The sequence below is a fragment of the Chlorocebus sabaeus genome, chromosome 18 (genome assembly GCF_047675955.1).
Source record: "Chlorocebus sabaeus isolate Y175 chromosome 18, mChlSab1.0.hap1, whole genome shotgun sequence".
NCBI lineage: Eukaryota > Metazoa > Chordata > Mammalia > Primates > Cercopithecidae > Chlorocebus > Chlorocebus sabaeus.
The window spans coordinates 25589792-25617091 of record NC_132921.1 but is presented as its reverse complement, the minus strand read 5'-3'; the positions used below and the strand labels follow the sequence as shown (position 1 = coordinate 25617091).

The window sequence follows — 27300 nt, the reverse complement described above, 5'->3', positions numbered from 1 at the left end:
GAAACTATTCCTCTGAAGATATAAATATTCTATTTTGAGAAGGTTTTGTACTCTTGTGCAACTTAAGAGAAAAATGAGCTCAGAGGCCAGGCACAGTGGCTCATGCCTGTAATCCCAGCACTTTGGGAGGCCGAGGCAGGCAGATCGCCTGAGGTCGGGAGTTCAAGACCAGCCTGACTAACATGGAGAAACCCCGTCTCTACTAAAAATACAAAATTAGCTGGGCGTGGTGGTACATGCCTGTAATCCCAGCTACTCAGGAGGCTGAGACAGGAGAATCGCTTGAACCCGGGAGGCGGAGGTTGTGGTGAGCCGAGATGGCACCATTGCACTCCAGCCTGGGCAACAAGAGTGAAACTCCATCTAAAAAAAAAAAAGAAAGAAAGAAAGAAAGAAGAGAAAAGAAAAGAAAACAAAAACGAGCTCAGGAAGCCAGACCTGGAAAGCACTACAGTGATCCTTTAATCTAAACACTCACCTCACTGATAAGAAGGGAGAATCCAAGTCCTTGCACTGGGATGCATACCTCTTCCACAAATGGCTCATGAGATTAATTTCATTAATCATGACATTTGCATGACTGCAGATAGCTTAAATAAATTTATACACTCAACAAATATGTATTGAGCTCCTTCTATATGACAGCCACTGAGCTGAGCTCTGTGAATCCAGCAGTAGACAAAAGAGATCAAGTTTCTGTGCTAATGGAACTTACATTAAACAAAAATAGGGGGAGCTGAGAGGTAGAGTGGGTAAGAGTGAATCCATAGGCAACTTCATTTGAGATATTCTAGCTATGGAAATTCTGTTTCTGCATATATCCAGGATAAAATTCCCTTTCTATATAAAATAAAAATATTCCTACCTTGTTCCTATCTAACACACTTTGTATTTCAAATTATAATAATCATCTTGGATTTTCCTTCTCTGCATGTGACTTCTCATCCAAAAATTGAGGGGCTACACCACCTGATTACTTGGGCTCCTTTTTACCTTTACAATTATTCATTAAACAGAGCCTCATGGGTGTGATACATTTCAGTTCTTTTCCCTACTCTTTTCAGCCCCTCGCCTTCCCATGAAGTGCTCCTCTGTATCTAAAAGTCCTCCTGGTTCTTGTGGTACAGCTTGTGACACCACGATAAGGACTGAGTGAGATGCATTTCCTGAAACACTGTAGTCTTCTGACCTTTTCTTCCCTTTTATATCCACAGAACCAAGAACCAGCAAGACCATCAGCCACTGTGCAGGAATAAACAAAAGGTTAAACTTGTCAGCCTTTTGATCCTTCCCACATCATTTTTTTAGCCCAGTTCTAGGAAAGTTTGCCAAGACTTTTTTTTATGGTGTATTTGCCATGCCAACGACCAACAATAGAATGTTGAGGCTATATGATTTTAGGATTCAAAAAAATCACACAATAATAAAAAGAGGAGCTGAGCCAAATACTGTGTCTGTGTGTGTGTCTGTGTGTATGTGTGTGTTGAGAGAGGTAGACAGAGAGAGAGAGGAGAGTAGTGATATAAAAAAGAAGAAGTAAAATTCATTTTTGAAAGAAGCTTAGAAGTGAACTATCTCATACCTAGCTTAATATGTCAAATAGCCTATGGAAAAATAAAGATTTTTCCACAGTGCCAAGCTTTGCATTCATTTCAGGTGGAATTTGTGTTAAATGTCATAAAGTGTCCAGCACCCACTTATAGCAAAGAGGCAGTGTGGGCCACAGTGGAACTGATTTGTGTTAGCCTGGATTGTTCACTCTGGATTAGACTTTGACTAGGAGGTAGCACCAGTATTGCCCCAGGCAGGTTTATGTGCAAACAACAGAGAACAGTCTGCCTGCCAATCAGGAAAACATGATAGGTCATGTAGTTGGCAAGTGGTAGTGTTCTCATTCTACAAGTGGAAAGTAATCTCTCATGCCATGGTCCTGTATCTCCTCTCGTCATGTCTAATTCCCCTCCATGCTATAAGGTTAAATGCAAATTTTCCTTCCTCTGCAGTCTTCTTGGATCACTGCAGTCCATGAAGACACTGTTTTGTTTGAATTGAAAACACAACCAGGATTTAACTCATTTATCAATTAATCATTCTATCTTGCAAAATTACATTGTATTTTCTCACATCCTTATTTCACTTTTAAGTAAATTCATACCTTGTCAGAAGCTAGACTAGAACTTCCATTTTTAAAGTTTTCATCTTTGGGCCTAACACTATGTATTGAAGACATTTAACTAGATTTGCTCATGACTTAACGTTTCTTGAGACTGTCACGCATGCATACACACACATTTGCCAAAAAAAAAAAAAAAAAAAAAAAAAAAAAAAGTTAACTTTAAGCAAAATTTTAAAGTATGTAGGTGTGTCTTATTGACTCCATTCTTTTCATTTTTTTCAGGGAGCCACAGAATCTAGTGTCTTCAATTTCACACCCCCACCCCAAAAACTCTGCTCAAAAAATTAAGGCTCTTGCCTAGGGAAGAATTTGGCTTTAGTTACTAATATCTTAGAATAAATTTAAGCACTGTCTTTTTTTCTGAAAATTAACAGTTTCATCCAGTTCTGCTGGTGAAATGACAAACATTATCACCCTCCAAAATAGTTTTACATGAGCAAGTTTAGGGGAAGAGAGAAAAAGGTAGAGTGATGGTGATAATAGACCTTAAGTGTTGGGGGAAATCATACCACTTCAGCAGAAAACTCCTTTAGCTACCCATTTGGGTTGACCAAGAGCAGCAAGTAAGAATAAGAGCAGCAACATATTCAATGATACAGTCCTGGTAAAATATTTTACCAGGCTGGGTGTGGTGGCTCATGTCTTCCCAGCACTTTGGGAAGCTGAAGAGGGTGGATTACTTGAGCCCAGGAGTTTGAAACCAGCCTGGGCAACATGGTGAAACCCCATTTATACAAAAAATACGCACAAAAATAACCAGGTTTGGAGGCATGTGTTTGTAGTCCCAGCTACCAGGAAGGTTGAGTTGGGAGGATCACCTAAGCCAGGGAAGGTCGATGCCAGTCAATTCTATGCAGTCACACAATATAGACATTTTCCAATGTCTATATTGGAATAATTGAGACATGTGTATCCTTCATGGCAATAATTGAGACATGTATCCTTTTATTAAGGAAGACTGGTCTTGATGGGCGCTATGGATCTCTTCCTAAGAAATGATTATGCTTTGTCTAGATCTTTTTTTTTTCTTTCTCTTTTTTTTAAAGAGAACACCGATGGTCAGCAAAAATCCATCTAGAGAGCTCTACTAGTGAAGAAAATGTGTTATACGGCAGTAAAGCTTTAGAGTAAAAGTATGAATTTGCAACTTTAAAAACATCCTACCTCAAAAAGCATTAATTCACGAAAGAAACATACATTCATAATAAAGTATAATGTAAAGCAATGCAAATATTCCAAATAATATAATGATACCGGATTATTTGATGAGTACCTCATTCTATTCTTCCTCATTATTTACCCAAAGACATAAAAGTTTACAGTTTTGATAGGTGACTAAAGTAACAATATAAAAACAAAAAAAATTGTTTTAATTTTTTGTACATGTACATGTACCAATTTTTTTTACACATAAAAATTTATTAGAATTATCTAGTAATTTTAGATATGTCCCATATTAGTCCATTTTCATACTGCTGTAAAGAACTGCCCAAGACTAGGTAATTTATAAAGGAAAGAGGTTTAATTGACTAACAGTTCAGCGTGGCTGGGGAGTCCTCAGGAAACTTACAATCATGGCGGAAGGTGAGGAGAAAGCTAGGCATTTTCTTCACAAGGCAGCAGGAGAGAGAGAGATAGCAAAAGTGGGAAGAGCCCCTTATAAAGCCGTCAGATCTTGTGAGAACTCACTCACTATCATGAGAACAGCATGGGGAAACCACCCCCATGATTCAATTACCTCCACCTGGCCTCTCCCTTGACATGTGGGGATTATGGGGATTACAATTCAGGATGAGATTTGGGTAGGGACACAAACTCTAACCATATCATGTCCATAGAATAGGCTGTTGTTGAAATTTAATTTTAATTATCCCAGAATGCTTAAAGAATACAGTGTTTTCTGGATCTTCGAGAGTGGGGAAGTCTTCCTCCCTCTCACATAATACTGAGATAAACCTTTGCATTCTAGAAAAATCTGCATAGGCCTTCCTTCACATGAGATATGACCCATTTCTATTAATATAGCCCATGATTCAGGAAGTTGTACTGAGCAGTAAATTATTTCGCTCAACTCAAGAGTGGAGAATTCACCAAGTAGGCAATTGTGTCATTCAAATACATGTCCTGGTATTCTCGGTGTTACCAGTACAGGATTAAAGCTTGTCATGTCAGTTGTTAAATGTTTTAAATTAAAAAGGAATAATTTGTATACAAATTATATAGAGGGCTCATCCTGCATGGATAGATGCAAAACATATCCCTCTGCTTTTTTCTTCCATTATCTGTCTATAAGTGATGTCTTTCTGTAGGATATCTGCATCATCTTGAACTGGGTTTTCTGTTCCCTGTGACTCTCTCCTCTTCCTAATACCATCCTCCTAATCCCAAATGCACTGGTTTTAAAACACAAGTCTATGACTTTTTACTTTAAGTTCTACTATTGCTGTGTGATATGGTTTGGCTGTGTCCCTACCCAAATGTCATCTTGAATTGTAGTTACCATAATCTCCATGTTTCGTGGGAGGGACCCAGTGGGAGGTAATTTAATTCTGGGGGCAGTTACCCTTATGCTGCTCATGTTGTTTTCATGATAGTGAGATCTCACAAGATCTGATGGTTTTATAAGGGGCTTCCCCCTTTGCTCAGCTCTCATTCTCTCTCCTGCTACCCTGTGAAGAGACTCCTTCTGCCATGATTGTAAGTTTCTTGAGGCCTCGCCAGCCATGTTGAACTGTGAGTCAAACCTCTTTCCTTTATAAACTACCCAGTCTCAGGCAGTTCTTTACAATAGCATGAGAACAGACGAATACACTGTGGCAACTGATATTTTGCATATTTTTCCATACGAGGTGATATGATGTAAAAATATTTGTACTGAGTAAAATACTAGATGTGCCTTCACCCCTAAAGCTGCTTTGATCAAGTTAATTTTGAATATGGCAGAATAGAAGTATTTGACTTTTTAACCCTGAAAATTAAATTTATGTTGTATTTTGATATAAACCAAATGAAAATCAACTTTAATCAAAACATACTTGTTTTCCCTCTCCTATACAGACCGACCAAGACCATCACTATGACCGATGGAGACTATGATTATCTGATCAAACTCCTGGCCCTCGGAGATTCAGGGGTGGGGAAGACAACATTTCTTTATAGATACACAGACAATAAATTCAATCCCAAATTCATCACTACAGTAGGAATAGACTTTCGGGAAAAACGTGTGGTGAGTTTTTAATTGTACTGCTAACCTTGTCACTCATCCCCCTATATAAAATAAGAATGAAGAAGCTATGTTTATTGCACTGGAGTCTCTTTTGTCACATGACATTCATAACCTGTCATTTTAATTTATTTTAGAATATTATTTACTACTTTTCAAATATAAATAACATTTTCCTAGAAAAGTATTAAATGGCACTCTCTTGTCTCCCAAAGTATACAAGGCAATCCAAATCAACATTTTACTGATTTGTATAGTGTGTTTTCTACAAATTCTTAAGAAATCTTTCAAAACTTGAATTATTAGAATCTAAAAACATTAACTCTGACCTGAGTTAAAGTCCTCAATAAGAGCAAGTGATCATTTCCCCACTCTTAAGAAAGAAGTTAAAAGTATGATTGGCAAATATCTGGAACATGAGCTTTTTCTAAGTTCTTGCTGCATTTTTATTTATGTGTAGACTGAGCCATCAATCACTGGCTTCTTATGAACAGAATGTGAGACACCAATCATGCTATTTTCCAAGATAAGAGAGTTTAAGTGAGAATCACAACCACTTCCTTCTCCTATGCTAGACACTATTGACAGGAATAAGGATATTGTGACATGTGAGATGTGTAGCATAGGCACAGAAGCTCAGCCAGATTTACTGCCACCCTGGGTATCCTTGATTGCCAAGATGGCTGTGGCTTCAAGCTGATGTCACAAATCTACTCATTCCTTGAGAATTGGGAAAGAAAACAAAAGAAATGGTAATTGGAAGCCATTGCCTGGGAAGTTGAATCATGGTTTCTTATATTGTGCTGGACCTGATCTGAAAGTCAATACATGGTTGTGTAGGCTTAGCAAACTCCCTGACAACCCATTCAGGGTTTTTCTGCCTTCTCTCCTTTCCAGTGTCTGGGTATATGTCCTTGCAGAAATTTTCCTTTAAAACATATTCACTACACTATACTTAAGGAAACTGAGTAAATATTAAGTATTTTAGGCTTTGCTTAAACAATAAAAAGGCCAGAATTTTTTTAAAAATTAAACTTACCTAAAAAGAGCCTTTGACTAAATGACTAGTGAAGAAAGGCTTGAAATGTCCTGTGTCAACTTATTGAGAAATCCTGTGCATATTTCATGGCTAAGTCATTTTGAAAGTCCATTTTACAGTAAAAGATATTCGGGTATTTGTAAAGCACTTTACTGTTTTTAAAAAAATGCTTTAACATCTGTGATTTCACTGAAGTTTGCAGTTAGAAGTAACTCTGTAAATCAGGAAGGGGTTATGGATCTCAATTTTAGAGATAAGAAAATAAGACTCAAAGAGGTTAAATGAAGAGTTTGTGTTTGAACCTAGAACTTGGGTCCTAAATCTGATGTTTGCTGCCTCATGAGGAAATGACAGAAGGTGTCTAATTTAAGTTTGCAATATGCCTAAACTGTGTTGAAAATCATACTTGCACTTGACATTTAAAAGTGAGAGTACATGTGATAATTCTGGAAAAAAATATAGAGCAAATATTTATTCTGCACTATGAACTTTGATTATAGTAATTGAGAAAAAACATGCTGAGTGAACTCAGAGAATTTGAGTATTGACAAAATCCAAAGCAACCTCAACTAATGAACATTGTGTCTTTCAGGTTTATAATGCACAAGGACCAAATGGATCTTCAGGGAAAGCATTTAAAGTGCATCTTCAGCTTTGGGACACTGCGGGACAAGAGCGGTAATAGTAAATTGCTTTATTTGTAGCTACACATAGCTTAGAAAAACTTACTTTAAAATGAATGCTGTATGTGAATTTGAAAAAGAAATAATATGCAACTCTTCTCCTGGTTTCAAAATAGACATTTGTATCCAGAAATAAAAATAAATGATTTGTAATTAATTAATCACAGTAGCCAAGTGCAGTTGGTACGAATTTCAAAAATCAGACTTTCAAAAATCTCTCTGAAGATTCTTGCTCTGCACTGTCTTTGCACTTTTTAGAAGAAAAAAAGGTTCTCTGGAATTTAGTTGAATGAAGATGGGAAATTAACGCCATTGTAAGTGCTACTTGAAGAGGGAGTTGAAAAAAGGGTGTTAAGATCTTCCTTGTCTCTTTCTGTTATTTCAACACAGCCTCTTTGTCCCATGCTGTGCGACTGGCTTTGTCCTTTCAGACTTTGATCATAAACAATTGCCCTCCAGCTAGAATATTTTACTCTTTTCCCACTTTTTCTGATCCTCTCCTTGTACCAGGCCCAGCTCATATTTCCTCCCCTCTATGAAGCCTGTCTGAACATCCCAGCTGAAACAAACTCACTTTTCCTCTGAACTACTGCAGACACCAGTTATTTCACCCTTAAGGTCTAAAATAATTATTTGCCACCTTGTCATAAAGTGAACATTCTATTTCTGTCTTTAACTGTTGTTCACTGATTCACTTGGAGCCTTCTCACCCCAACGAAATTGTCATCTTTACAGGTGTGGAGATCTTGCCTGTCTCTGGAGCATTGTCTCTGGTACAGTGTCCAAGCTAATACTCGGTAGTGTTAGTTCCTCAGAGCTGGAGGTACTATTCTATTGTCAGATGAAAAAAAAAAAAAAAGATCCAAGATTTCAAAGTGCAAAAGACCCCAAGCTAATGAATCTTTTCAATATTAGATTAAATTAAAAGTGGCAAAAAATTGGCAGAGAGGATATTTAGAAGGCACATACCTCCAAATCCTGCATCGTATGTCTTAGAATGCTTCTGCTTGTAAACACTTCCGTCTTTGAAATGCATCCAAAGCGTTCTCGCTTTCAGTGAGTGTAAACGCCAGGAGAGGTGCTGGGCCCTCTCTGTTAGCTTTTTTGACTGTGAATTCCATTTACACACACCCTTCAACACTGCTGGTTCCTCTGAAGCCATTCCTCACAAGAATCTCTGTTCATATGTCAGTTTTGTTGTCACAAAGATGTATGTTTTATAGAGCACTTTAATTCATTTTTGAAGTAATATAAGAAAATGTGGTTCCCATATGTCCTCGCACATGATATGTCAGCCTTGCATGATGGCAGCCTTCTCTGTCTGTCCCCTGAAGGCAGCTGCTCTAGGGGAGAAATGGGGAATACTCAGGGCAGCCTTTGGAACACTTAGATTATTCATCCCCTGAGAATTTTGCATTCTGTGTATATATAAGGTGTAGCTAAGCAAGATAAAGCCTCACACCTCAGCCCCATGCCTAAGGACATCTGGCTGTGCAATCCATGTAAGATAATGGGTATTGACAGAAGTCACATCATGGGAAGGAAGAGAAAACGCATGGCCCTTATGGAAACTTAAAGGATACAGGGCACAGACTTCATTCCCAGTGAGGGGGAAGAGTGATAATGTGGCTTTGGGGTCTGTTTCTTCTGTGATCCTAGTGTTCTGGAGCAAAAGGGGGTCATCACTCAACGTGCTGGAAGCCAATACTATGACACTGAATTTTGAGAAAAGGAAAGGTTTTATTGCAAATCAACTTGCAGGGAGACAGGAGGGTCAAGCTCAAATCTGTCTTTTTGTTCTGGCTTTTTGAAGAGTATTTTTATTAGAAAAGGTTGGGGAAGGAATGGGTTCTGAGATTAACAGGTGATTCGTGGAAGGAAAGGGGAGGGCTGCAAAGTCCTTGGACATGGGCACTTATCTCTGCATTCTATCTCAGGGGTCACGTGTGGAAATTCAAGGGGAGTTAGTATGAAACATGTGGTAGAAACTCAGGCTGTGACATTAGCAAGCTTGTTCTGTACAGATTCCAGTCGGCCATATCAGTTCCAGTCGATTTCAGCCAGTTCACTTATCTCATAAGCAGGGGGAGTTTCAGTGTTTCAGCAAGTTATTTCCTTCTTTATCTGCCATCCTGCAAACTCAATTCCTATTCATCATTGGTTTCTTTAACTCTTTGGAACATGGTTTCACTGGTTCCTCCACCCTGCTGACTCAATAGACAGAATGAGATGGGTGGGGGAGGCTGGAAAGGAATTACTAGTCTCCTCGTGGGGGAAATGGGGGATATCAAAGATACTGGACAGAATAGAGCAGGATGTCTGTTACTCCTCTGAAATAAGCATGTCCTATCCATGCTGCTATGGAGGAGAAATTGTTTGCCCCAATCAGATCACTATGGCAAGCACGTTTTTCAGTAACTTTGTCATATGCTCTGGGCAATGAGAGGAAATAACACAAACTCTTGTCCTCAAATGAGACACACACACTTAAGGAGAGAACAAAGAGCAGTTTTCCTGGCATGACACAATTATGGTCAAGTAGGAGACAATTTTGTGGGTACAGCTAGTCTCCAAAGAGGGATAACTATTCAATCAATGCACTGTAATCTCTGTGGGATTCCAAGGAATGGTAGAAACAAATCCACAAGAAAAAACTGAATAAATTTTTTTGGTATTTCTGCTCTACATTTTTAGATCATGATGATGTCCTACAAACAAATCCTACTTTGGAAATAAATAGCAGTGAAAATATCTCTTCTCCCATCTTTTTATATGAAAAGTATCATTCTCTGTTGCAGTCATTTACATATCTAATAATTGCATATATTTTACTGTTTCTTTCTTTCTCTTGCACTGTTTAACTTCACAAATATTTAGTGAGCAAATACCATGTTCTGAGCCATGAAAATACGATGGATAGCAAGTTAGAAACACAGCTCCCTTACCGTTGGAGCTTACAGTCTAGGATAGAATTTGGATGAATAAACAATTGCAATGGAGCCTTAGGAAAGTAACAGGAAAACAAAGACGTAGGCAGGCCCACCAGGAGGAGCGCATAGCCCACATGCAGTGTTGGGAAGGCCCCTTGGGAAAGTGATATTTCCTCTGATACCATTATCTATATACTCATGCACAATGTATGAGTGAGTACAATCCAGGCTCAACAAAGTGGTAGGAAGAAAAAGAAGCACTAAGACAAGGTAACCCACAGAAAGACCAGCATATGTGAAAGCCCAGGGGAGCAGAGTGAAGTTTCTAAGAACTAAAAGATCAGCATGTCTGTGGGTAGTCAAAGGGATGAAGCTGGATAGATAAACAAAGATCACTTCCTGCAGAGCCTTGCCAGCTTTGTAAGGAGTTTGTGCATTAGCTTACAAGTGATGTCTAATCATTAAAAATGTCATTAGTAGAGCATTGATATAATCTATGGGAAGAAATGGAATGGTGATAGGAGTAGGGTCCCAAACAAAACTGGATACAGGAAGCCTAATGAGAAAGCTGTTGAAGTTGTCCAGGTGAGAGAGAATGGGTTTGAATGTAGAACAGTGGTAGAGTAGATGGACAGAAATGAGCAGGTCAAAAGATATGTGTTAACTGTAGACATCAGGTGACAACCAGACATCGTGGCAACCAGAAGGATGGTGATGTATAAATGGAAAAAGAAATTAGGAAGAGTGGCCAGTTTGGTTTTGGATGTATGAAGTTGGAGGTGCCTGAGTTTCCTCCAGGAGGAAATATCCAACAAGTAATTAGGCATCTAATGTGAAAAGCAGGAAACCTCTAGATCTCTAATTTTGGGCTTCTCAACATGCAGGCTACAAGTGAGCCAGGGAAGGGGATAAGATTTTCCAGTCAATGTATGTAGAGTAAGAGGGGTCAACAGTAGACCTCGGAGGAAACCAACACAAAGGATCTACAAATTAGCTAAAATAGGAGACCAAAAATTAGAATAACATTTAGGATAGGAAGCATATCTCTAGTTCAAAGTTGTGTGCCTTTCTAAAATCCCATTGCCAAATTCAAAACCTTCTCTGGTCCCTGTATGTGGTCTCTGGTTTTACCCATTGCTCATATTGAAGTGAATCTCAGCACATCTTTAACTTCACTAAAGATGGTTGGTGGTGACTGGGGTCGGGGGTGGGGGCATGGAAAGCTGACCAGGCAGGGAAAACTGCATTGCACACGAAAGAGCAAATTCTCCAAAATCCTGATTAGAAATGAGAGTTCTTTCCTCCTTTCACCAATGACTATGTCTCTTTTCTGTCCTGACATCCACTCCGTCCCTCAATCATCTTCCTTTTCCTCGTGAATCCTAGATGCCAACCTGAAGGTCAGTTTTATCCCCAAACAGTGCTTTTTAAAAAGAGTTTTGTCATCAATATTTTTCCTTACAAAAGAATTCCAGTTCCTGTAGCTAACAAGTTGCAGTTTCCTTCACATCATCACAGGCATTCATTTTCAGGCTACTGTGTGCCAAGCTTTCTTCTGGGCACAGACAAGAAAGATGGAAAGTATAAGTTGAAGTCCCCACTCTAAAGTGCTTTACATTTTAATCGTGGACCACAAAATGCCCACGAGCTGAAAAGATTCCAAGAAGCTGTGTAAGCAAATCCGTGAATAATGTTACAAACTGTGTGTATAAAGTGCTGTGAGATCAGAAAGGCAGGAAGTGGTCTTAGAAAAAAATGTGCAACCAAATCTTCTCCCTTCGTTCTTCAGCAGTCTCTCTGCCCACATTCCCATTCCCCTAGGATATTCCATAAGGGCTAGCCACGGAGAATTCATGCCTGAAAGGGAAACTGTTGTTTGTGTTGTTGTCAAAGTTATGTGGACTAACTTTCAGAACTACCCACTGTGTTTCCTCGGCAGGTTCCGGAGTCTCACCACTGCATTTTTCAGAGACGCCATGGGCTTCTTATTAATGTTTGACCTCACCAGTCAACAGAGCTTCTTAAACGTCAGAAACTGGATGAGTAAGTGGGACTGAGTAATGTGCATTGGCCGCTTTGGGACCCAACTGCCCTAGGTGCTTGTTGGTCTTACAAGATGAAACCAGATTGGGTACCACAGATGCACTTTCAAAGTCATGAGTTTAGTGTTGCCTGTGTCACTGCGTCACCTTCAAAGTGGTAGCCTTTATGTGAACCACCCTAGGTAGCTTGGAATTGTATTTTCCTTTGATATTTTTAGAGGAAGTGTATGTTGCTTTATCACCACTTGTATTTAAGATCTTTATTATTGTCATTGAAAGGCCATTAATTCCACTTTTCCAGTAAATCTTGAAGGACTTCTTAAACCTAAGTGAGCTACTACATTTGACCTGGAGAGATCACAGGAAAAATTGGCACTATTTTCTGAGGGGACACTGGCACTTAAGGTGTGTTAAACACTAGTGGGTTAATTAGGCATGAAACCAGAGCAGACCAGTCGCATAATGATAAGGTGAGGCACAGCACGTGTGTTGGTCAGTCAGCTTGCTTGGGAATTTTACTTTTTAAAAAATGGTTCAAATGTGAGGAAACTGTGTAAAGACAAATCTCCAGCCTCCGTGGAAACTTCGATATAATACAAATTGAAATGTTGCCTAATAAATTACTAAAGTCATATTGACATACGTCAACACAGGAGAGAAGTATTGGAATTTTCCTTTATGTTTTACTTGATGTAGTAATAAAGGGCATATTTCATTTGCATTTTTTATTACAAATAAGAATTTTGATCCTAGCAGGATATACAAGTAGCAGGACAGCTGAGTTGTCCTATGGGGCTGCTCTTATTTCCAGATTTGTCTGGGCCATCTGTAGCTAGAGTTGTATTTTTTAAAAACTAGATCATGTTTTTCTCCTGCTCAAAGTCCTTCTGTAACTTTCCATCTTACCCGGAATAAAATCCAGAGTCCTTCACTTACCTGCAAGGTCACTGTGATGATGTCTGGGCTTCCTCCCTAGTTCCCTCTTACTCGGGCCAAGCTCACTAGACTTCAGCCAAACTGGGTCCCATGCTATTCCTAATACGAAAAGCCTGCCATTCTCTTTATCTTGTTTCCTCTTCTCCCATTTATAGCCCTGTGCTAGTTTCTTCATTCCCTTTAAGTTCTGGCCAAACCTTATTTATTTCTTGACTGACCACCCCATCTAAAATAGTACTCATCACTCTGTATCGCCTCAACACACTTTATAGCTCATGGCCATCACCTGATAATGTGTTATGTATTTTTTGGTTTACTTTTTGTGTTAGTTCATTCTTGCCTTGCTGTAAAAAAATTCCTGAGACTGGGTAATTTATAAAGAAAAGGGTTTGAACTGGCTCACAGTTCTGCAGGCTGTATGGGAGGCATGTTGCTGGCATCTACTTGGCTTCTGGGGAGGCCTCAGGAAACTTACAATCATGATGGAAGCTGAAGGGGAAGCAGGTACATCTGACATGGCAGGAGCACCAAGTGAGCAAAAGGGGATGTGCCACACACTTCTAAATAACCAGACCTCATGAGAACTCACTATCATGAGAACAGCACCAGGGGATGGTGCTAGACCATTTATGAGAAATCCTCCCCAATGATCCAGTTGCCTCCCACTAGGCCCCACCTCGAACAATGGGGATTACATTTCAACGTGAGACATGGCTCCAAACCATACCATTTCTACACTCCCAAGTTTTACCCAAACTTTATTTGTCTCTTGACCGACCACCCCACCAGAAATAGTACTCATCACTCTATATCCCCTCAACACGTTTTAGAGTTCATTCAGTCCCAGCCATCACCTGACATGATGCGATGTATTTTTGGCTTACTTGTGTTTTTGAGGCTTCCTACTACTAGAATGTAAGCTCTTATGAAAGTGCAGAATTTTCCATTTTATTTCTTTTTTTTTTTTTTTTTTTTTTTTTTTTTTGAGACGGAGTCTTGCTCTGTAGCCCGGGCTGGACTGCAGTGGCCGGATCTCAGCTCACTGCAAGCTCCGCCTCCCGGGTTTACGCCATTCTCCTGCCTCAGCCTCCGGAGTAGCTGGGACTACAGGCGCCCGCCACCTCGCCCGGCTAGTTTTTTGTATTTTTAGTAGAGACGGGGTTTCACCGTGTTAGCCAGGATGGTCTCGATCTCCTGACCTCGTGATCCGCCCGTCTCGGCCTCCCAAAGTGCTGGGATTACAGGCTTGAGCCACCGCGCCCGGCCTCCATTTTATTTCAATGCGATATGCCACACCTGGGTGAGTGCCTGGCATAGAGTAGATGCTCAAAATAGATACATTTCTTATCACTACATATTATGCAAAATTGATAATATATTTTGTATATAATTCACTATTCTATATAATAATTATATAGAAACACTCTCAGTGTGGGTTCAATAACCTTGTAACCAATGGGGAAACAAATTCTGACTTTCATAATTGCCTCTCCAAATGAATGTTTATCTTAGGATCTGTCCTTTATTTCCATTTAATACTGTATTTCGTTACCCAAATTTTGGTGGTAGCATTAGATTCTGAGGAGACAAGGAGATAATAAGCTTATTAAATTCTTTCAGAGAATGGTTTGTTTATCCTTTTTCAAGGCAGATGAGAGTCTCCCTTGTTTTTAAACATCTCCAGAAGGATATTGCTGGGATTTAAGATAATTAATTGTCATGCCTAATAACACTTTAATTTTAACACCCAAGTGATTGGTGTTACAGAGTAAGCCTTTCTTTGTCTTCTTCCTCTAGTCTCGGCAAGGTAGCACACAGCTTGCCTTATGATAGACATTAGAGCAGCCTCTGTAACCTCGAAAACACAGCTTGACAGGTTTCTTATTTTTTTTCCTTTTTTTCTTACTATTCACTTCCTTCCCTGACCTGCCCTTCCCTCCCCTCCTCACCCTTCCCTCCCTTTCTCCCTCCATTCCCTCCCTGTATGTGGTCTCTGGTTTTGCCCATTGCTCGTATTGAAGTGAATCTCAGCACATCTTTAACTTCACTAAAGTTCTTTCCCTCCCTCCCTCCCTCCCTCCCTCCCTCCTTCCCTTCCTTCCTTCCTTCCTTCCTTCTTTTCTCTCTCTCTCTCTCTCTCTCTCCTCACCCCTCCCCCCAACACATAATGTTTTTGGAGAAAAGAGAAAAACAAGTTACTTGTCTTAAAATTTTTTCTACATGAATTTGTAGTGATTAAAAAATGTTCCACACTATAAATCATCACTTCAAAGATTAGGGAAAGGAAAGGTAGCAACTTCCTAAAGGAAAAAGCAAATTTATCCACTTAAAAATCATGTTCTATTTACCTCCACCTATATTTCAGGAACAAATGGTGTGAAGTAGTTATGGCCATTTCAGAGAGCATTTCCCAGATGTATTCCATATTTACTGAATACTTACTATGTGCTAGCAACTTGATATCTATTATTAGAAGAAATCCCCTTAACCAAGAATAGCACATGGATTGAAAAGATCTTCCAGAGGAATATATGTGATGTTTTAATGAATTACTTAATAATAAAAGCACCTAACATTTACTAAATGTTTGGTATTGACACAGGTGCTTCATATAGATTATTGGAAGAAATCTCCTTAAGCAAGAACAGCACATGGATTAAAAAGATCTTCTAAAGGAACACATGTGATGTTTTAACGAATTACTTAATAATAAAAGCACCTAACATTTACTAAATGTTGGGTATTAATACAGGTGTTTCATATATATTATTAGTCCTCTTCATAATCTGCAATTTGTGGGATCTTATCTCCATTTAATAGATAAGCACATTGTGACTGGGAAGAGGAAGTAACTTGGCTAATATAACTAGTGAGCAACCACACTGGAGATGAACAATTAGATCAGGAATCTGGAATATGAGCAGTCATTTCACATCACTTATTTATCAATAATTTGCTGGTTCCATCTGCTTTCTTTGCAAGGCCAACTGCAAGCAAATGCTTATTGTGAAAATCCAGATATAGTATTAATTGGCAACAAGGCAGACCTACCAGACCAGAGGGAAGTCAATGAACGGCAAGCTCGGGAACTGGCTGACAAATATGGGTAAGTCAGTTACACTGAGATGGCATGTGACTTCGCACACTGCTTTTCAACAAATGGAGCAGAGACATTAGATTGATATTAGAAGAAATCCCCTTAACCAAGAACAGCACCTGGATTAAAACAATCTTTCAGCAAGATATGTGTGATGTATTAATGAATTACTTAATAATAAGAGCACCTAACATTTACTGTATACCTATAATGTGCTACCAACAGTTCTTAGACATTAACTCATTTTGACCCATCATAGCTAGAGTTATCCCATTTTATATATAAGAATTGAGTCACAGAGAGATTAAGTAACTGATGGAAGGCCACCCCATGCAGTGAGTTAATGCAGAGGCAGAGCTTAAACTCAATCCAGGCAGTCTGAGATCGAAGCTCATGCTCTTAAACACTGTATTCTTCTGCCTCTCAATCAATAGATGTAAAACTCTAAGGAATAATCCCTGACATGGGCATGAAAATGTGGTCTTTATCCCAGCTGAGCTTGAATGACAGCTTAAAAAAAAAAAAACACCAAAAAAAACAAAAAAAAACAGACACAGCACCCCATGTAATTATAAATTGACTTCCACAGCAGAATCTGTCATTATTTTTTTAATTTAAAGCAGCTTTATCATATCTACCATTTTTTTATGGAAGAATTCTCTCTGAAAGCTGTACAATTTACATGTCTTCTTGAAACTTTTAAATCCAAATAAACATTGACTGTATTCACATGAATATCCTTATTCAATGCATACCTATTTTTAAAGCAGATTTCCAGATAATTGAGTGGAAGGGAAGCAGTATTTTATTAGTAATGTTGGTCAGTAGTTTTATTGATCAGGGGATATTTTTCCCCTCCTAAGTTTTTAAGCAGTGATAATGCCTTGGCTTCAACTTCCTGACTACTTCTTGTGTCAATTTCCTTGCCCACAAAACTGGTTATTATCATAATAAAGAGCAGCTCACCAATTTTCACTCACTGAGGAAAAAACAAGGATGCTTTCCAACTTAGCCAGCAAAACCATAATTATTTCACAATCTCTCAGCCAGCCGTTTTTGCATGTGTGATTCACTTGTACATCTTGCTGTATCTGTTCTGATTTCTTTCTTTCAAAAATATTTGTCATCCTTTCTATGCTAGCATACCATATTTTGAAACAAGTGCAGCAACTGGACAGAATGTGGAGAAAGCTGTAGAAACCCTTTTGGACTTAATCATGAAGCGAATGGAACAGTGTGTGGAGAAGACACAAATCCCTGATACTGTCAATGGTGGAAATTCTGGAAAGTTGGATGGGGAAAAGCCACCAGAGAAGAAATGTATCTGCTAGACTCTAAATAGAAACTGAACATCAAGAACCCCACCAAAATATTACTTTTATAAACAATGACAAACCACACAATTGTCATTGAGTAAACCATGCACAATGGCATGTCTTTCTTTTTCTGCCAGAAAATCTATTTTAAGAAACCAGAATAGTCAACAGTGTTCAAAAGAATTGACTAGTTATCCTCGAGACCATTTCAAACAAGATCAAAGATTTCCCACATGTGATCTCATCATCATGGATACTCAATTTGTTTTTCTTATAGAGAAAATGAGTATATAAGACAACATACAAGAAGAAATATCAGTGAGTTTTAAATCAGAACAAGTTACCTGTCACATTGGAGAAAAGGGTGGGCTACTAAAGGGAGAACACAGAAACAAGAATTTCTAAAAGGTTGGGTTTACTTCTTATATTGAATCAGATGTATACTTTTAGATTTGCATTGGGGAAAACGTATTAACTAAAAATGGATACACAATGAAGAATTCTATTTGGCCAATTAAGAATGACATGCTGTGTACACCCAATAAGCTGTACTAGAATGAATAGATTACTGATAAGGTTACAAATAGGTAAATGTCACACTTCTGCTAAAATGCAGGAGATAGTGTCATAATGCTATCTTTATATTCTTAATATATAGCACGTTGACAAGAACAGAACTGTAAATGACAAAGTACAAGACAAATACCCTGGGAAAAAAATGAAAGTACGAGAAATTGGCATTTGTACAGCTGAAATTCAATGTATCTGTTAGAGATGTCTGGAAGGGTTACTTAGCCAAATTTTACTCAAGCCAATTAGAAACTGACATTATCAGCTGGTATTCAGAGAACTCCAGAGGTTTCCAATTCAAACAAAATTTTGGAAATCCGTTTGGTGTTCAGCTTCACATTTCGTTTTTTCTTAGCACATGCTGATAAAATAGTCACAAGGAGAAATTAACAGTTACGGTTTATTAAATCTCTTTTAAAATACAGTCAAGGAAAACTTTTTTTTAGATAAATATTTTATGGTGATATGAAACAAAAAGTGACAATTATTGCAGGTTTCCTTTTAGTTTACAAAAGCACTGGAAACTCTAAATCGTATTTCTTCCCTCCAAATCCCACTTATTCCTGACTTTGAATCAGCTGCAGAATTGCAGGTGTGTTACTTTGTTGATCAGTAACTTTGGAACAATTATGGATCAATTCTGTGGTCACTCTGAATTTTCATGTCATTAATCACATAAAAATTGATAATACCTCATTCTATATTACAATAGATTTTATTTTGCCAAAGGCAAAACACCTATAGTTGAGCTGTATTTGGGGGGTTGGGTGAGGAAGGACCTACATCTTATCTCACCAAAAAACTGGCCAGTATTTTTTTTAAATGTAAAGCTTCCTTTTCTTTCTAAAAAAAATAACAAAATCATTTTTCATTGGCCTATTCTGTCCTTGTGTCTAAACTAACATTACATTAATTTTTGATCTTAGTTTCTGATAAACACAAGCCATTCCTATCAAAATATTATTTATTCAGTCAATTTTACCAATAAGAAAGACAATATATTTTCATTTTTTAAATTATGAGCATACAATTTTTTGACAGGCTGTTTCCTTGTCCTATAATTTTTTTCCCATCAAACCTACTTTTTTCATACTCTGTGCATATTTTTTGTGAAGTTATACACATTGAAGACCCTAAAAATCCCATTCCATCATTCAGCTTCCCTCTACCAACTTCTATCTGGTATTGATTCAGTTTCAAAAACACAGACAGATACAAGGAAATGTCTCTTTATAATGTTCTTAGGATGGACTAGACCCATAAATGTGCCATGAATCAAATTATTAATAATTTGAAAGCTTTCATGCTGTTAGTCCCCGATGAAATTCTCAGCATTAATTGGGCAGCTCCTCTGATTTCTGCAGCATCGCAACAGGTTCTAAGATGGATCGTGGCTGGGTATTCCCTCCCATATTGTTTCCTCTGGGATGCTCTTCATTATCTCAGTGCCTGTGCCATGAAGATAGAAAACTGTAAGCTAACATTTAAGATGTTTCTTCTGGGAGGAAAGTCAGCAGGAACAAGTTATATTGCCACTGCTGTGGCAAATTTTGGTGAACTTTTGTGGTCATTATATCAATTTTTTCTTTGGATTCAAATTGTAATGTCCCCTGCATTTCCTTAATCAGGAATGTGAAGCCTTTATAAAACTCTAAAAGTATTCTGTTTTGATATGTCTTTTTGTTTCTATTCATTTTCAGTTATATGATTGATTTACTTATGCCAAGATTCTGTCACTGTCAGTTATTTAATGAGTGTTTTTTCAGGGTCTGTTTTAAGATCATTATTTGATAGCTGTAGCATGAAGCAGAGGCTGATGATACCTATAATTACAGGGGTATTCCTGTAAAAGTAACAATTATTGGGTAATAATTTCAAAAGGAATGAGAAGTGACAAAATTGATTTAAAATATTGTTCTACTTATAAATAAATGCTTGATCTAAAAAAAAAAATTTATCCATAAAGTTTGACACCTGACCCCAGATTCTATGTAATCATTATTAGAAATTCTTTCTCTCATTATTTCAGGATTAATAGTTCTGTATAATTCATTTTACAATTTCAAATTGATCTGGTGCCATAAAGTATACAGACTACTTTAAAGATTTCCAAATCCCCTAACTTACCCCACAATAGCATGTATTTTTAGCTAAGATATGTCCTGTTACTAAGTATCTCCCAATGCTTTAGTAAAACATACTGTATTTAGGAGAAATGTTGAAAATGTACATGAAGCTCCTTTCTGATATAGAAACCATTTCCGGAGTATTTATACTGGTTTGATGTTTACATTGCTGTAACTCAGTGCCTCAGATACCTCTGTGACCAAATTTGCCTCCAACCACATAGCTCATTTCCTATAACGTTATATCATAGGAAACCCTCACAGAGACACTAACACAGCTAAAGATCTTCTGATATTATCACCAAGGGATGCAGTGACTTTATTGGAATCTGGAGAGTTTAACCACCTTCTGTTGGTCTCCTCACTTACTTCTTATGAAGTTGGCATTACCTGAGACTCCTAGCTGTGATTAGGTACAAGGGCACCTAACAGGGTAGCAAAAGAAAGATCCTTTGAAAAATTTATCAAAAATAATCCAGAGAACAAAATGTTTGTCTTGGTCTGATGATGATAAGAAATCAAGGATTCGCAGAGAAAATACTAAATGTCAAGAGTTGAGCATGTGGGTCTCTCTGTAAGAGTTTTAAAACTCTTGCGAGTTACCACTTTCCCAATTTACTATTATTTTTGTATTATCAGCTATTGCCCTGCAAAATATTCAAAACCAGCCATTTCTAAAGTAAACATTTTATGTTATTTTTAACCAGATAGGTGTCTTTGTCATCCTTCTACTATAAATTGTTCTTTGCCAACCTGTACAGGCAGATGAACCAGGCAAGAAATTTAATCAGCCCTTTCTTGTCCCCTTTGTAAGAAAGAGATACTTGACCATGGAGAAAGATAAGACTACATTAAAAATAATTTAATAGCCACAATATGATGTTCTTTAAGCTGTAAATTGAGTACACTGGGAATCAACAAATTTGATGAAGCTTGTCTATCTCTTCACCAGTGGAGTGAGTGCAGCAGTTAGAAAGAGAAGCAGTACTGTGCAACTGGTGCAGTGGTTAGTTAAGCATAGTATATAACCTTGTGTTCATGAAACAGATTGTTCATTGTTCTGCATCTCTCTTCATTTAAAAAAGGGCACATAATTCTTTCCTTATTGAATATTACACCAAGCATTTGAGGGGAAAATCCTCATTCGTAAAGGATTTTGGATTTATAATCTAAAACTCAACTATAAAGAAATAATATTCCAAGTCTCTGGTTTCCTAAGATACATAACAACTGTTTATAAATAAGATCTGAGAGCTGGTATTTTCCAAAGTGATAGAAGAGTTGTTTTTTCCTCTCTACTAACAAGCTTTAAGACATTAAAAGAAGTCTAGTGTATTTGAATATTTTAGAGAAAGCTTTATCATTTTTTAAGATGCCAAGATGCTGCCTATGTTTGCAAAAGTTGTCTAAGAATTCACCATAAGCTATATTTTCTTCTGGATCTTTAACCAAGGTGATGTCAGCTTATTTCTGGGGGAAGTGCTGAGCTCTTATACATGAAAATGGATATAGGCTATTATTTGGGATGAGTGTTGTTTCAATGCTTTATAAATCCATGAAGCTGCTTGTCTCATAAAGTAAAACTGATACAAATTTTGATTGGATATATAGAGAATTTTATAAATTTGTTGCCTTAGAATTTCTGGGTGGAGACCCAACTACAATGACATTGTCATGCAAGAACTATAAAGATAATTAGAGTTAAAAGTTGTTTAAATTGTGCCCTTGAATACAGCAGAACCTGGAGAAGGTCATACTTCAAAGGTCGATTTTGAGAAGGTTGATTGTGAGTCCGAATAAAGACAGACCTAGTAACAGATAGTTTTTTTTTTGTAACCAGATCCATAGCAGATATGTGTCCATTTTTTTCTACCAAGTAGAGGTTTATGCCCTTAGAACTAAACTAGTAAAAATATCTGAACAAAAAACATTTCGTTATTGGCATAAAAATATGGGACACTTAGAGATATTTTGTTTATTGCATATAATTCTAATTTATAGAAAAATTAGATTTATGATATTTTCATAAAGCACTTGATTCAAGGAGTACCATCACAAGGAGTACCATCACAAAGACGTTTTCCTGCAGAGTTCTTTGTATCAACAGTCCATGGTTGAGATATTTTCTCATTTCCTATATAGAGAGAATATCACTAACACAAAAGCAAAAACATTAGTGCCAGAATAGTGGAACTATTTTGTCATCTTTTCAGAAAAAATAATATACAAATAAATCATCTTTTCACTGAGTGGGTTTCCTGGTTCTTTTCCAGCAGGCTGTGGAAGTAATGGCTAACATCCCTCAGCTGACTTTGTCTACAAGGATTATTAGCAAATTCTGTAGGAGCAAGCATGTCTGACCTTAACTTAATGGATCCCTTATTTAATCAGTGGCTTCTGTCTTTATGTCTGTTGGCATATTAAAATAGTTTCTGTTCCTAGAAAAGTAATAACATATGCTTATCTTTATTCTTTTTCCAGGTGATTTTGTTTTCAAATGCTTTTTGCGAAAACACCTAGTGTTGTAGAAAGGAAAGTGGCCAGAAAGAACAACTTGGGAACCATGAGTAGGTCATTAAATAGCTTAGTGATTTATCCTCATATAGGGCTTATAAACCCTGTATGTGTTTATATGTGCCTCACAGAGTTCATGTCAGGCTCAAACGAGATATGTATAAGAAAGTGGTTTGTAAATTATGTTCCATTTCATAAATAGACACTATTCACAAACTAAAATCTAATAAAAAACCACAGTTATAATTTAAACTGCTTGATGTGAAAAGAGGTATCATAGCAAGGAAAACACACTAATTTTAGTACAGTAGAAGTATTAAAAACTAAAAATGGGCAGGCAACTTGAAGTCATTGTATTTGATTGAAAATGTTTAATACATCTCATTACTGACAAAATATGTATGTCATCTTGTATTTATTTCAAGGAAACCAATGAATTCTAGGTAGTATATTACAACTTGGCCAAAATCTTCCATGTACAAATAGGGCTTCTGTGTCCATAGCCTTGCAAGAGATACTGATTGTATCTGAAATTATTTTTTAAAAAATAAATTATCCTGCTTTAGTGTGTTAAAAGTAGACGTTGTTCTAATATAACACTGAAGTGCTTCATTGTATCCCAACAGTTTACCTTCAAGTAATATTATCCTTATTTTTAGGCTAAGCACGTTTGATTATTTTGTCTGTCTTCTACACAGATCTGTTTTGTCTAGTGCTATGAATGTAACTTAAAACTATAAACATGGGGGCCGGGCGCGATGACTCAAGCCTGTAATCCCAGCACTTTGGGAGGCCGAGACGGGCGAATCACGAGGTCAGGAGATCGAGACCATCCTGGCTAACATGGTGAAACCCCGTCTCTACTAAAAAATACAAAAAACTAGCTGGGCGTGGTGGCAGGTGCCTGTAATCCCAGCTACTTGGGAGGCTGAGGCAGGAGAATGACGTGAACCCGGGAGGCGGAGCTTGCAGTGAGCTGAGATCCAGCCATTGCACTCCAGCCTGGGCGACAGAGCGAGACTCCATCTCAAAAAAAAAAAAAAAAAAAAAAAAAGCTATAAACATGGAGTTTTTATTCTATATGCCCCTTAATAGACTGTGGTTCCTGACGCACACTGTTAGGTCATTATTTTGTTGTACCAAAGTTCTAGTGGCTTCAGAAATCATAGCATCCAATGATTTTTGTGTTGTCTGGGTTTGAGTATTATGGTTGAGAAATGTATTCAGTGATTGTTTCTGCACACTTTTCAAATAAAAAACTGCATTTTTATCAATTATTTTCTGTACTCAAAGCAACTTTATCGCTGTGCTGAAGTTGAGTATATGGTGAGTGGGAAACATTAAACCAATATTAGTATGGAACTCGTATCACATTAAAAATTGATTCCATTCAGAACTAGGAAATAAGTGATTTGGACTTAGCAAAGCGATTTTTACTTATCTCTTCAAATTTTTCATTAATTATTTAAAGACTGGGCTTTGCAAGTGAATTTTTAAAATGATTTTGAAGGAAACAATTATTAAACTTAGCAGTTAACATGTTGAAGTGTTCCCTAGTACATAAGCACTTCCACGTAATATAACCTATTTCTTCTCCATAAGAAAATGCTGAGCGGGTGGTGGTATCTACCTTAGTGGCACACTGGTGAAAGATGGCGTTCGAGGCCAACTCCAGACCACAACTGTAGAGCTTCCTTTACAATGTTCATTTGCAAAGGCTGACTTGTTCCCAGAGTAGATCTCCCTCCATATGTCACTTACATCGGCTTTGCCAAGATAATGATGAGTTCTTAATTTAAAGATAAACAGTTTTCCCACTGCAGGCAAATAAATCCTTGACACTATTCTCTCAACTTTATTCCCCAGTAGCAATAATGTTGTTTCTCACGGGCAGAATATTTTGCCCACTGAGTTCATCTTAAATAATTCAGGATAAGTAACTGGGAACTCATTTTTCTTAATGGTTTTATAGAATTTTTGAAAAGTCATAGCATGCCCCATATTAAGGAAAGATAAAAAAAATAGAGCTGCTGGACATTCACTGTAATGATAGAATTTCTGTTTTTAAAGCCATGTATAAGGTGTATTATTCACAGTTCTCCATGCCAAGGAGAATTTCATTTCTAATATGGATTGCTACTTGTGGGGAAAGAATAGCCATAATAGTATGAGCATGGCTGTTCTCTTAGAATTCCAGCACTTTGGGAGGCCGAGACGGGTGGATCACGAGGTCAGGAGATCGAGACCATCCTGGCTAACACGGTGAAACCCCGTCTCTACTAAAAATACAAAAAACTAGCCGGGCGAGGTGGCGGGCGCCTGTAGTCCCAGCTACTTGGGAGGCTGAGGCAGGAGAATGGCGTAAACCCGGGAGGCGGAGCTTGCAGTGAGCTGAGATCTGGCCACTGCACTCCAGCCTGGGCGACAGAGCGAGACTCCATCTCAAAAAAAAAAAAAAAAGAAACTCATTTAGATGACTTGCATTACAGCTTAGGAAGCCTATACACTAATTGATTTAACTAAAGCTGTATTATAGGTACTCAATGTTTTGTGATGGTAATCTGACTTTTGCAATTATCATAGTTTTGGACCATTTCTCTGAGAAAGACAAAAGACTGTCCATTACCAAAAGGATAAAAATTAAAACCAGCAAGATTACAAGAGAGAACTTCATCTCTTCGATTGATACCCCTGAGAAAGTTACATCATGAGCTCGTTCACTCTCAAGAGAAAGTGAACCAGAAGGGGTGATTTGGAGCTGTGCTGTTTAGAAAGTTGAATTATGAGTACTCCGACTCTGAGCAACCTTGGACCCTTTCTCCTCCCCTTACTTCCAGCGGTATTTCCTCTAGCCAAGAGGGGAGATCCAAGCAAGACCACTTAACTCAACCACCTAGGCGCAGTTTTTCTTTCAATGCATTTTGCAGAGAATATGGGCTTTCTCAGTATATTGGGGAAACTAGACCCAGGAGGGAATTGAGATACAGATTCCAAAACCTTGTTCGCTATCACTGCTCAGCATTCAAAGAACTGGAAGGATAACTTACTAATCAAATAAAAGGAACGATTTACACAAAGGAAATATGACAAAATATATTGCATAGGTAAGGATTTACATGATACTGAGTCTTACTCTCCTATTTAAATTGCAAATCTATAGTTAACATTTGTTAAATTATCACCCAATTTAAAATTGCAACCACACTGTCATCCCTAAAACTCCCTATTCATAGGCTCAGCTTTATTTTTCTTCAATTCTTCAGACACCTCTGACTATATTATCTGTCCCTCCTCACTAGAATATATTCCCATGAAGGTAAAGACTTTTTCTTTCTTCCCTGCCTCTCCCTGTCTACCCCCCCACCCAGACTGCCCACTACTGTAGCCCTGGCATCTAGAACAGTGCCTGGCAAATAGGATGTGATCAATAAATATTCGTTGAAAGAAAAATAAGTGAATCCTGCCAGAGAACCTGATTGGGTGGATTGTAGAATAACAGTGCTCATGTCTTTTACTACTTTATTGAAGCAAATATTATATACAATACATAGCACATATTTAAACTGTATAATGTAATGACTGTTGCCATGGAATGTTCCCATGAAAAACATCACCATTTGGAAGACACTGAACATTGCTATGGCCTCCAATGTTTCCCCGTGCCCTTTTGTAGTCTCTTCCTCCTTCTACTCCTGTCCCCGGGACCTTTCAAAAATGTGGGGGTTGCAAGCACAGACCATTCCCTAACCAGGAAGACAAAAATTGGCATGTAACTTCTGATTCCCCCAAAACTTAACTACTAATAGTCTGCTGTTGACCAGAAGCCTCACTGATAACATAAACATTCGATTAACACATATTTGGTATATGTATTATATACTGTATTCTTACAATAAAGTAAGCTAGAGAAAAGAAAATGTTATTAAGACAATCCTAAGGAAGAGAAGATACACTCACTATTCATTACGTGAAAGCGAATCATCATAAGGGTCTTCACCTTTGTCTTCACACTGAACAGACTGAGGAAGAGGAGGAAGAGGACGGTTGGTCTTGTTGTCTCAGGGGTGGCAGAGGCAGAAGAACATTTGCATATAAGTGGACCCTTGCAGTTCAATGCCGTGTTGTTCAAGGTCAACTCTACTAATTTGTTCTCTGTCATTATGATATTGTATAGCATATCTTCTTTTTCCCTCTGGTTTCTTTCACTTAAGGATTTGAGATTTATCTATTGTATATATTTGTTTGTGATCTGGTCCTTGTATATTGTTGAGTTATATTCTAATATATAAGTGTACCACATTTTGTTTACCTATTTATCTGTTAATGGACATTTGTTTTTAGTTTGAGGCTCTCACAAATAAAGTGCTACAAAAATTCACATACAATTCTTTCCGTGGAAAGAATCTTTTGTTTCCCTTGGGCAAAATAATGAGGAATTGAGTCACTAGCTCAAATGGTAAGTTCATATTTAAATTTTTAAGAAAAGGCCTGTTTTCCAAGTGTTTGTACTATTTTTGCATTTCCACTTGTACTAAATGAAAAGTCCAGTTTTTCCACATCCTCAGTAAGGGTAAGTCCTTTTAATTTTAGTTGTTCTAATGGGTTAGAGTATTAGACACCACTAATGCAGTAACTCTTAGTGGTT

The 27300-nt window shown here is 37.7% G+C and overlaps 1 protein-coding gene across 3 annotated transcripts in view; it reads left to right on the top strand.

Annotated features, from left to right (window-relative positions):
* The window catches only part of RAB27B (RAB27B, member RAS oncogene family), a 170604-nt gene extending 145485 nt beyond the window's left edge, over positions 1–25119 (top strand). For all 3 annotated transcript variants that reach the window (XM_008014029.3, XM_008014027.3, XM_008014028.3), the window contains 5 exons: positions 5234–5405; positions 7034–7119; positions 11994–12097; positions 16015–16138; positions 17271–25119. In XM_008014029.3, the coding sequence (XP_008012220.1) occupies positions 5253–5405; positions 7034–7119; positions 11994–12097; positions 16015–16138; positions 17271–17460 (657 nt within the window). In that variant the 5' untranslated portion in view covers positions 5234–5252 and the 3' untranslated portion in view covers positions 17461–25119. The remainder of the gene's footprint in view (positions 1–5233; positions 5406–7033; positions 7120–11993; positions 12098–16014; positions 16139–17270) is intronic.
* The last annotated feature ends 2181 nt before the right edge of the window (positions 25120–27300 follow it).